Consider the following 12,664-nt stretch of genomic DNA (forward strand, 5'->3'; position numbering starts at 1 on the left):
CTCTACAATTTTCTCATTGGCACTTTTCATCTAATTATACCATTTGAGAAGTTGGTGAATTTAGACTACTTATGTAATTAGGCAGAATGCAAAGAAATAGCCTGAGTATCTCCAAGCTACGCCAAAGAACATTATCTTAGTTCTGTCCAGCTACGCGGCATATTTTTAAACCTTTGTGCAAGAAAGTTTGGACACCCTGTATAGACAATACCCCTCTATGACACCCTGAAGTCATGAGGGTATTGTAATAAATATAGATAAATAAATATGCTTTGTGCTTATTTGTATGAAGGTGTGTTTGGGCTTTCGTATCAAACTATTTGTTTTGCATGTAACGTTTTAAAATGCCACATTTCTTTCATTTTAGGAGCAAATTAGCAAAATAAAGTTATAAAGTGGTGTCTTAATTATTTTCCAATAAAACATGATGTCTTTTAGCTATATTAATGTAAGGTTTAGGGCAACGAAAGACATACTAGATTTTTGGCAAGTCTTTCTTCCACCTGGTGTGGCGCCGTTTGGGAAAATTCAAATGGCTCTCTAATGTACAAAAATGTTCTTTCATTTAAAATATTTTGGGGAAATTCTTTCCTGTTATTCTGATAATTATGTATGTATGTCTAATATGATCGGCGATGACCGAGCACACGGCTGGGACAGTTGGTATTTAACGACAAAAGTTTTAGTTTTAACGTTGACGAAGGATATTGAGTTTTAAACAACTTGTTGTTGAGCGCGTCCTTCCATATGGATAGTTGTGTATCTAGCTGTTCATATCCGAGATTGCTAGCTCACGTAGAGCAAACGCCGCCGATATACCTAATGCGCTTGCCTAATAACCAACCGTTTATATCCTCGAAAAGCGGAGCAGGTTATAAAAAAAATCGCCATGCTAAACGGGCGCTAACACACCTAGTGCTACAGCGCGGGTGCAAACGAACTGCAGGACAAAAAAATTAAATGTGTTTAAAGGGAAAGTTGGAGCCTTAATATATGGACTTATATAAGACGCGAATAAACTGAAGTTGATCAACAAGAAACCGACAAACTGAGTGCATGAAATAACCACGCTTTGCTGAACTCTTGAGAAATATAGCAAAAATTATCTGCCCTCCATAAACTGGACAAACACTTGTGCTTTATTCACAGACAGGATGCAGCTTACCGACGACGGCTATGAAGAATGCTTCCAAGCAAACTACTTGGGCCACTTCCTCCTGACACTTCTACTTACAGGTAGGCTATGTAGGAGTTGGTCTATTCTGGCGAAGTGGTGAAAAGGCGGGTTAGAGTAATTTATTGCACACAAATATTGTTGGACACAACAAATAAGTTGTCGCAGTGCCAAAATAATTGAATCTGTATTTATTTATGCTGAGTTATTCATTTCCTTAATATACAAATCGATATTGCACACAAGTAACCGTTAACACAAGCATCGCTGTCGATAAGCCAGTTAGTTGCTAGAAATTGCTTACTTGCACACAGTGCCACAGTCACACAATATGAAGAATGTAGGAAACTGGTACGGCGTAGAAGTCTTCTCATCAAGGAATAAGTCGGGTCTGCACAGGAGCAGGGACAAAGGCTGAAGTGGGCGCGCCAGATTGGCACTAATGCAAAGCACTGGTTGGCCGCAAGCGGGAAAGTGCAGTGTACCAGAGCCCCTTGTTTTTTAGGAAGCGATACATCGTTCACAACGGGTGATGTTCGAATAACCGTTTAACGGATCGCAGAGCTTCCTTCAAAGCGCAGCCGTCTTCTCGTTTATCCCTGCACTGCAAAGAGTGCCAATGGAAGCCGCAGCTGTCAGGTAGGAACATCCGATCGAGTCACGAAGATAAATACTGCACAGGAGATGGCCGAAGCTTTCTTCATTCGCAGGCCCAGCGACATGCGTGTTGCGAGGCCATCTGTGATGCTGCACAAGTTAATTGCTCGACTGCTTATTTTTTATTTTGTTTTACAGATGTGTGTGCAGTGTAATATATGGTAATATGCATACTAACGACTGGAGTGTAAACTCCAGTCGTTATTATGCACTCGCGCCTTTCTCAATGACGACTAACCCAGCGTTTCGTATTTTCGAGTCCTCTCTCACCAAATTGTGTGTGTCCAAGATAAGCGTGAGCTTGGGCATGCAGATTAAGCGCTTGTTAAAAGCAGTTCTTTTTGAGCGTTCGAAAAGTTGCATCGCGCCTTCTAGTTCGCACATGGCTGCAAAAACCGCATATAGAGAGTTTGAAGGAGTCATGGGTACAACTCGCATTGCCTGTCTGCCACGTACAGGGTGTCGCACGCAACTTGTTTCATAGTTTAAATGTATGCGAGTGCCACGTAGTTGCATAGAACAAAGACAATGTTGTTTGCCATGGCTTGGAGCAAGTCACGCTATTTTTTGTATGTCGCCTAAATACGTAATTAATTACTTTTAATTACTTAACTTCTGAGATATTATATTCAGCGACAAATTGTGAAAGAAAAGAAACGTAGACCACGCTAAAAAATTCTCGTTCCAGCTTTCAGTTGCTCAATGCACGCTACATACATATTCCAAGCCTGAAAGAAGCCCGCAGAACACATACAAGAACACTCTTTCTGTAGGATGTTTTATTAAGTGCATGTTCTATTTCGAAAATTGATAGCGAGCTTTGACCGCTCGTGTACTTGTCATCTCTAGCTTGTGGTATTTTTCTAATTTTCATTTTATTTTCGCGTTGAGCCAACGGTTCACAGTCATTAGTCAGGGATATTGCGCTGCCCGTCGCCTTTCAGCACATTTGTGCGGTGTGTAAGAAAATAATAATAGTAATCATAATCATAATAATAATAATATAATTTTATTAGCAAGTCTTGCAATTACAATTACACAATAAGGTTCGCCTAACGCCGTACGCGCCGCATCAGATGGAAAAGCATCGACCACGGAAGACGTTTCATCATTTATTCCGCGAAAGGAACTGACCAGTGAGCACCTTTTGGCTGCGCTTTTAGTTCATAATTTTAACTGTTGTCGGAAGTATCGCGTTTTGTTTTTCGCATAATAGCGACCACCTTGCTTGTGGCAACTGTGTATTCAGCTCGAAGTGCAGAATTATCTTTCGTATGCCTTAACGGCTTTCAAAGTGTGTCTCGAACAGCCATTGCCTGTAGGACTTCTTGGGTTAACCAGCTGTAATTCTTTCTGCGCTCGCATGTAACAACTTTCGTACAAGTTTTTTCGAAACTATTTTTCTGATCCCAGAACTTTCTTGTTAGTTCCAATTGCACAACCAGAGATTATAATCGATGACCAATCAAATGGTTCAACTATTTCGTCCAACTTGCGCTGATCCACCACATTCACCCGTGAATTCTTAGCTGGAATACCTGGTGTGGTACTTCGAAATTCAGGAGGTGTGATGCTCTGAGAAAAAGCGCATGCCGTAAAATAGTGGTCCCCCCGACGTTGTACAATCACGCATGAAGCTGTGTTGCAATTTGGAGCCCGTAGAGCAATGCGGTCCAAACAAGCATGGGGCATTTTACCATTAACGATTTCTTAGCGCGAGGGTATCGTTATCGTGTCTTCCAAACCAAACACTGACAGAGTGGATAAGTAATCTGATACCAGAACCCGGCCTGGACAACGAGTACCGATATTCAGATTGCTGGCAATGCTCATGTGGTCTTCACCGATAAGTTGGTGTAAAACATCTAATTCTAGTACACAATGGCCTGTGCTGTGCAATGGCGGGCGGTAGATGGCCAGCAGATTATGCGGAAATTGCGAAGCATCGATTCTTAAACATAGGCATTCAGCATGTGTAAATTTTTTTAGCAAGTTTTTTATTTACCTATTTATTTTTCCTAATGTGCCCAAGAACAGCTTTACGCCTTAATATTGGTGCGCTTGTGTTGCATAAAGAACATAAAACCGAAAAGAAAACAGAATATCTTAAACAACGCTAGTACAAAGCGCAACAAAAATTGAGTTATTCAGAGACAGAAGTCAGATAATGGGCAAATAGTAGAACTGAATATATTGAGATCATCACACAAGTTATTTTTTTCTGTTGCAAGACGTGTTATAGTGCTAGAGGTGCAATAGGAATTCACGTGAAAAATGCTATGATTAGGCAAGTTACGGCGAGGCACGCAAAACGTCACAGCAGACAGTGGTTGTGGATTAGCTGATACAAAAATAAGTCATCATGGTATTTCTGCCTTATTTCTAAGGGTCTAATACTAAAATAACAATAAAATAATAAAATACACGGCGTCCGAGAAATCTATCGTACAGAATACTAATGAAATGTCGCTGAACACATTCAATTTAAGCAACATTGGTCAAATTAATACAGTTCAATACAACAGAACTGAAATCTAACTTCGATTGGACAAAGAAATACAAGAGAATAAGGCAGTTTACATTCGTACACTTTTTAGTTAGGCCTCATATCCTTCATATCAGGCCTAACTTCCTGTAGGATACATTAACGATGCTTGAACCATATTCTTCGAAGGTTAGTCGGGAGTCAACCAATGTTCCTAAGTCGGGCGTACAACTCGATACTTTCAAGGAAATGTTATCAAGTGAGTATTAGTGTATTAAAGGGCACATATTGCTATTAAAGGAAAGGACAAATGTCTTAGTTGGATTAATGCGTAAAAAGTTGGAAGCACACCACTCCGCAACAGAATTAACATCTTCCTGTAATAATTCACAATGCTGCTCTGATTCTATTTCACGGTGAAGTTTAATATCCTCAGCGTATAAAAGGAGACATGAATAACACAAAGATTTTTCAAGGTTATTAACAAAGATATTGAAAAATAATGGACCTAAGATCGACCCTTGCGGAACACCGGAAGTCGATTCATAAGGCAAAGATTACCTAGCACCAACGCGAACATAATTTAACCAAATTGACAGGTAGTCATTAATAAGCGTGCATAGGCTAGTACTAACGCCGTAACTGAAGTTTATGGATAAGAAGATCATGAGACACAAGATCAAATTCTTTTGACAAGTCGAAGTATATGGTGTCTAATTGTCTTCGGTTTGCAACAGCGGGTCCTGCAGCATCAAGAAAAGAAACAAGGTTTGTTTCCACAGACCTACCATGAACAAATCCATGTTTGTATATACTAATCTCATGCTTAAAAAAAACGACAGATGTGTAAACATAGCTATTTCAAACACTTTGGAAAACGGAGACAAGAGTGACACGGGGCTATAATTTTTCATGTCGCTCATGCTGACACTTTTGTCAACTGGCACATCTATTGCATTCTTCCAAGGAGAAGGAGACACTTGTACGCAAAGCAAGATTTAAAATGTGTGTAAGGAGAGGAACAAAAATAGAAGAACAGCCTTCAATAACAAAACTTGGTATGCGGTCGTAAGCAAGAGAATGCTTTCGTTTCAAGTTATTTATGGCCGCAGCGATATCATGTTCTGTAAAACTTGAAATGCTGAAGTGGCCACTGAAGCTATCCAGACAGTCACCAGAGCTAGGGGCATGCGCTCTATTTAGGAAAACTGAGGGAAAATGTTCAGCGAATGCATTGGCGTAAGTTGGTAAGGACGCCACGAGATGGATGATTTATGACATTAATCTCAGCCCGCTCACAACTGCAATCTTTTACGTAGGACCAGAAACATTTTAGATCGCATTTTATGCGCTCTTCGACAGACTTGAAGTACGCATCACTGTCTCTACGCATTACGCATTTCACCTGGCTTCGCAAGACACTATATTTTTCGTACGACTCCGATGATTCTGTTTTCTTGAACTTCCTATGGCACCTTAGCTTTTTACGGAGTAGACCAGGTAATTCCTTAGAAAACCACGTAGGATAGCGAGCAGGACGAAACTCTTTGCAGGGAATAAATGCTTCCAAAGCACATTTTACATTATCAGTAAGCATGCTAACTGCTTTGTTGATGTCTGTGGCAATTCAGACCAGTCGGCATCATTCAAATAGTGGTTAACACCTAGATAGTCGCCGTTTGGAAAAACAAATGAGCGAACATGCTCGCCCAACCCATGGATCGCCTCTAGAAAAATTGCGAATTTGAGCGGAGCATGCCAATGGTGAACAGGAACCAAACCGCTAACAGCAACAGAAAAGTCAGCAACGCAGAAATTAGCCAGAATCAGATCTAAAACATTGCCAGCAGAATTTGGAACCGTGTTAAACTGCTTTAATCCAAGAAATTTGATAACGAAGAACAGTTCATCACAGCGAGGGGATGATAAAGGCACGGATGTCGGGCGAGAAGAATCCCAAACAATAGGCGGAACATTGAAATCGCCAGCTGCCAGGACATTATATTTTGTAACATCAATAACTTCAAGTTTGTTATTCATATGCTCAGAACGAGGAATATCGGTCATTTAGAAAAACAGCGATTTCACTACCTTGGCGTTGCGAACGCGTCGTGAAGCTAGAAGTGCAACCGTTCAACACAAAAAAAAATCAATACGTGAACAAGGAACAAAAATTTCCGTGACTACAAAAACATACACGAATCCAACCTCATCCTCTGCAATAGGTTTAAATTCATTTTCATACTTGCGCAAGCTGCGAATATTTATATTAACCAAAAAAATGTTTGACCCGAAGTTTGGGCCAAAATTGGCTTTCAAATGTTTCAGTTTGGAAATTTAATTGAAACAGTTGGAGTCACTAGGAATTGGTTAATTCAGTTTTGTCAACGTCCTCTTCAAACTTCAAGCGAATAAGGAACGAGGTTTATTCTTTCTTTTTTGCGAAGGCTGTGCCACCCGTCACCCAGACAAACTCAAACTTTTTGGCTTGCAAGAACTTGCAAGCCAAAACCACATGCGGCTGTCTTGGGTAAGGTTATGATTTAAAAACAGCTTTGGAAGCAAGTTAGCTTCATAGAACTACCGAAGTTTGTCACGTGCCTTGAACCAGCTTTCCCTGATATATACTGTCGCGAAGCAGACGAGGACCGTGGGAATCGACTCAGACCTCACAGGGAGGTGGTGTACGGCGATGAGATCGCCACTTGAGAAGTGACCCAGTTCCAAATTCTTAGCAAGACAACATAGCTCAGATTTAAGATCCTCATTTCGCTGCGTTGGGAAAACATGAATTTCTAAGTTCTTTTCTTCTGCATTGTTCTGAATCATTTTGTTTTCGGCGTAACTGCTTCAGAAGTGCCGCGTGTGTGAACCGTCGCCTTGAGCTCATGATTTTCTTTGTCTCGAGCCAGCATGACCACCTCCAAAGACTTCAGTCGTTCTATTGTTACGTCGTACTATTTATACAAAAACTTTATTGAACCTTCCAGGTGGGAGACAGTTTTCGACACCTTCGCAAATGCAGCTTTACACAGCAGCCAATAATTGACCTGAGCTTGACGAGCCGGCAGTGATTCCAAGTTCCTTTTTACGTCCCTAATTTCGTCGATTGGGGCCAAAAGCGTTTGGCTAGTTCCGCCTTGAACTGGCACGTCTGACTGAGAGGCGGAGCCTGCCTGTTTTATGCTCGCTCTGCACCTTTTACACACCGAAGCGTCACGCTTCGGCTGTCCCATTGGTAGAAAAAGTGTTACACGCGATACCTGAGCAAGCTTGAGGTAGATGGTAAGAATATTTGCGTTCAGCACAGGTCTGCATTTTCCTTTCGCCAGGCAATTGCTTTTCACATGTTTTGAAGTTGTCGTCAGACATCTTAGACAATATTGGAAAGCTGGCAAGGACAATATGAGAACCTGTTATTTCAGCAAAATGTCAGCCAATACCACTGTACCCGCCAAAGTGCTCGGTAAAAAGTGCCGGTAAACAGTGCCCTAACTGTTTCCGCCGTCGGCTCCAGAGCCGTCAGGAAGGCGAGTGGAGTAATCACTTTGCCAAGGGGGCCACGACGCAGGCACCTCGACTCGATGAAGTTCACCGGCGAACAAGCGTAGTGCTTGCGATTGCGAATCCCGCCGGCTGGGTGGGCGGTTTATCTTGCCCCATCGCGTGAAGCTTCCCGAAACAGCGCGCTGTTCCGCGCCAAAAGCAGAGTGCTAGCAGAGGCAGGTCACCCATGCGGCATGTTTTTAATAATAATAACAATAATATTAATAATAATAAGAAGAAGAAGAACAAGAGGATACAGAGAGGTTCAGGCCCGTCAAAGCCAATATTAGGCTTGAGGAACTGGGCCCAGCAGTTACGGCAGAGGTAACAAAATGGCAACAACAAACAGAACAGATTGAAACGAACGATAGCTTCACGTGAAGAAGTAGAAAAACAAAGCAGTCACAAAACTAATACCAAGGACACCAGTGATAACTCTAAAGAAAAAAACTACAAAATTTATGGCGTACTTTTAAGAGCAAGTATAAACGAATACTACAATCAACACAGTGTTCCCAAATGCATCTTTGGGTTACGTATGGAGGCTACAGCAAAAAATTCTTCTGGTAACCCTTTAAAAATAACAGGCACATAAGCACACCTTGCCTTTCCATACCTTGTTAAGCTGCGCGGTACACAATATCGAATGATTTTTCGCAACTTCCAATGAGTATTATATTTAACTAAAAAGTCTGAATTCCAAAAGTGGCGATGAACAACAGTTTGTACGAAGAATGAATGTAATGAGGGACGACGTAAGAAGCGGAAAATATCCACCCCGGATGGCATGTTACAATTATACGCAACGCTCTTTAACATGTTTTTTTTTAAGATGCTATCGATTCGGCAATGCCACCGAGAAGGACATGACACAAATAAGGTGATTCCATATCTAAGAACACTATACGCAAGTGCACAAATTATAGTTTTCTTCACGGACACTGGTGCCAAAGATCTGATATTAAAGAGTAACCATGAAACCTTCCGTAGCCTGGCCCAAGCGTAAGCCAAATCGTCATGCCATGGTAAACTGCTATCGAAAACCACACCGAGATATTTGAACGAATTTACATATTCAACGGGATCGCAACGACAAGAGAGTGAATCGTGATCGTGTAAAAATACTTGTGTGGGCTGTCTTGAAAGGATTTCTGAAATATAGTATTTTGTTTTTTTTGTGTTCACTGAAATTCCGTTCTCAGCAAACGATTTCATTACATAATTTATGTTTTCCTGCAACACATTAACTGCTGTCTCGTAGTTAATATGTCTTGTGAGCAAAACAGTGTTTTCCGCGTACTGAAATATTAAACACTTAGAAGTTATTGCGCTCAAGTCATATGTAAATATATTTAAGAGTAATGGAGATAAAATGGATCCCTGTGGTACACCAGCCATCACAGGCAGCTTGCTACTATACTCTGATTGGCTATTTGAACTAACAATTTGAGAACGGCCGCTCAAAAAATTCTTGATAATGGCATAAAAGGCACCTCGAAAGCCTAGTAAGTACAGTTTTTGTAAAAGAATACTATGGTTGATCGTACCAAATGCTTTCTTAACATTTAAAAAAAGAGCACAGCTAAATGAGTTTTCCTCAAATGCTGCGTACAAATGCCGCGTCTGCGAATTCCTCCAGAATATGCATGGTGCCCTTCCTTTAATAAAACCATATTAACGGTTTGAAAGGAAAGCGAGTTTGTTTAAGAAGGACATCATGCATTCAAATAGAATTTTCTTCAATATTTGGAATAGGATTCGCAAAACAGAGATCGGTCGATAGTTCTCAACAGCGTTCGTATGACCTCCCTTGAACAGTGGCCTTACAATAGTGGTCTTCAAATTTTCTGGCATGACTGCGTGTTCTAAGAAGCCGTTAATAAAAACAAGCATAATGCGTTAATAGAAAGAGCGTCAAAATTCCGTTGCAACAGTGCCGCCGATATGCCATTTAATCCAGCCAGTGGCGTAGCCTGAAATATCGTTCGGGGGGGGGGGGGGGGGGCGGCTCACGTTGCAGCTCGGCCTCCTCCTTAAGAGGAAGCTATAGCTCGGGTGTTCCGATCTAAATACATGCAGACGAGGAATTTCTTTTTCTCGACTACCGCTGCACCAAATTTCACGCAGTTTGTTGCATATAAAGAAAAACTTAAATTCCAATGACTGCTGGTTTCAAATTTTTCATTTACGCTGTCAATTCCTTCTTGAAAATAGGCCAAAATCGTAAATTTCCAGAAAACAAAACTATAAAGTTTAAAACTCTGTAATTCAGCAATAAAAAATGATATAATTCTGTGAGTTGCATCTAATAGTACATCTACAGCGGAAGAAATTGATATGCTACATATGAACCTTACAGAAATTTAGTATTATGGAAATACGGCTTTAGCAGAACTCTTGTACACAACGTAACGAATTCACGTAAGATACAAATTGACATACCAAATTTGTCCGCTCTGACTGTTATAATAGATGCTGTTTACAGAACCGGGATATCTGTTCTTGATGCAGAGCTATTACATCGTAAACGTCGTGCTTCTATTTTTTTTTCGAGCTTTCGAATTTTTCGAAATATTTTAAACAAAATTCAGGCCTTAAATCGAAATTCCGCTTCCAAAAGACACTAGAAGTTAACATTCTCTCTCAAATGCAACTAATTTTATTAAAAGTAATCCAGGGGTTATCTCAGAAAAGCGTTTCTGCGTTTTACCTGTATTTGAATAGGCCGCGTTGCAGCTGCGTCAGAGCGAAAGCTTCCTCTTAAACAATTTGTCCAGGGATCCAATATATGAATAATAATTGCATCGCCATTGCCAAAGATGCTGCAAACGAATTCATGAAGGCTACGCACTGTGAAAACAAGTAAAATACGTATTTTTCTAATATACTCGTATGGTGCCAATAATTTAGTCCAAAATAATTGATATCAATGCTTCCATCTCTTTTGTCTATTTAATGAGTAAAGAAAACATCACACGAACTTTAGAACTATATCAGTTCGAAACCAGCAAAGCAGTGCATGCTGTTGTTATGAAAAATGTAAAAGCCATGACATGAACAAGTTGAGGACAAATATGTTAATGAAACTTTGTCATTCAAGAACCATGTTTACATTCTTGTACATATGCAATGGCCAGAAAAAAATCTCAATGACGTTGTCATTTGTTCCAATGTATTACGCACGAGCAGCTGTCAACGGTGCTGTATTCTGAGTAACTTCACTGAAATTATAGTCGCACTAGAGAGCACGTGTAGAAAGCAGTTCTGCAAAATGTGCGAGGGTGAGTCAAATGAAAGTGAGCCAATGTGAATTATGACAAACGGGGTACTTTATTTAAAATAGTCACCATGTGCATTTAGATGTTTGTCCCATTGACTAACGAGTCGTGTGATGCCCGTCTCATAAAACTCATTGGGTTGCTGCTTCGAAAAGTCTGCAACTGACTCTTTCACGTGATCGTCCCACACGAATCTGGTTCCCTTGAGCTGTTTCTTCAGTTGCCCAAAAATGTGGAAGTCGCAATGCGACAGGTCTGAGCTGCATGGCGGATGCTGCAGCGTTTCCCACTTGAACTTTACCAGTTTTGTATTGACCACATCAGCGACGTGGGGACGGGCATTGTTGTGGAGCAAGATGACTCCTTTACTCAATTTTCCATGTCGTTTGTTCTTGATTCCGACACGCAGCCGTTCCGGCGTTTCACGATATCGGAAAACAGTTTCACGATATCGGAAAACAATTGATAGCCTCTCTAGATTTAGCAAATTCTATCAGTAATGGCCTCTGACGACCGAAAAACAAAAGTCAAGAACACCTTACCGGCGGAAATGGCGGCCTTTGCTTTCTTTGGGTGTGGTGAATTCGTATGTTTCCACTGTAAGCTTTGCCGTCGTGTGTCAGGCTCGTAGTAGTGGCACCATGGTTCGTCCCTGATCACAATTGCAGACAAGTCGTCAACCTCATTGTGATACCGTATCAGATGAGTCAAGGCAGCGCCGAACTTTTCCATCTACTGGCGGTGGTTAAAAATCTTGGGCATTCATTGCGCACACAAGAGCCGATAACTGAGATGTTCATGAATTATGGCGTGAACCGAACCGTGACTGATATTCACAGGCTCTGCAAGTTCATCGATGCTTATCATCCATTCTTGTCTAATCAGCTCATCAACCTTTGCAATTTTGTTGGGGGTGATTGCACGATAGCTTTGGCCCGGTCTTGGATCGTCTTTGCAACTTTCACGTCCTTCTTTGAACCGTTTGCTCCAACGCTTCACAGTGGCCAATGAAGTACAATGTTCAACGTACACGGCACCCATACGGCAACTTTCTTTTTGGGAAATACCTTCCCCTGTCAAAAACTTCACGGCACCACGCTGTTCAACTTTTGGAGTGTCATTTATGTCGCGCAACCATGTTCAACACAGTGTATAAGTGCATTAAACGAACCTTTATCTTCACACCTGCGTGTCACTTCTGTAAATGAGAGATGCCTCTGCTTCGCGCATGCCTCGCAGATAATGAACCGAACCATTATTGCGTGGGCTAGATAGGCTCACTTTCATTTGACTTGCCCTGGTACATTAAAAATGCGAAGATAGAATGGGATATACAAATGCGAAGATACAGCTTGATAAAGGGTGAAAAAGTGTCAGTGCAAACAAAGTTCATGCACGCATACACAAAACCTCGCAACAAGATATTTAAATATACGTATAAGTTTACAATAAATCTACGTATCTAAGAAAAAGTCCCTATATATGATGCGTCAAACAAGGCAAATAAACATGTTGCGCCTCCAC

General features: G+C 41.1%; 1 protein-coding gene across 1 annotated transcript in view; it reads left to right on the top strand.

Annotated features, from left to right (window-relative positions):
* The first annotated feature begins 1,145 nt into the window (after window positions 1-1,145).
* LOC126518518 (retinol dehydrogenase 12-like) overlaps window positions 1,146-12,664 on the top strand; it is a 43,525-nt gene continuing 32,006 nt past the window's right edge. Inside the window, exon 1 of the mRNA XM_055065035.2 lies at window positions 1,146-1,236. Within this exon, the coding sequence (XP_054921010.2) occupies window positions 1,155-1,236 (82 nt within the window). The 5' untranslated portion in view covers window positions 1,146-1,154. The remainder of the gene's footprint in view (window positions 1,237-12,664) is intronic.

The sequence above is a fragment of the Dermacentor andersoni genome, chromosome 1 (genome assembly GCF_023375885.2).
Source record: "Dermacentor andersoni chromosome 1, qqDerAnde1_hic_scaffold, whole genome shotgun sequence".
NCBI lineage: Eukaryota > Metazoa > Arthropoda > Arachnida > Ixodida > Ixodidae > Dermacentor > Dermacentor andersoni.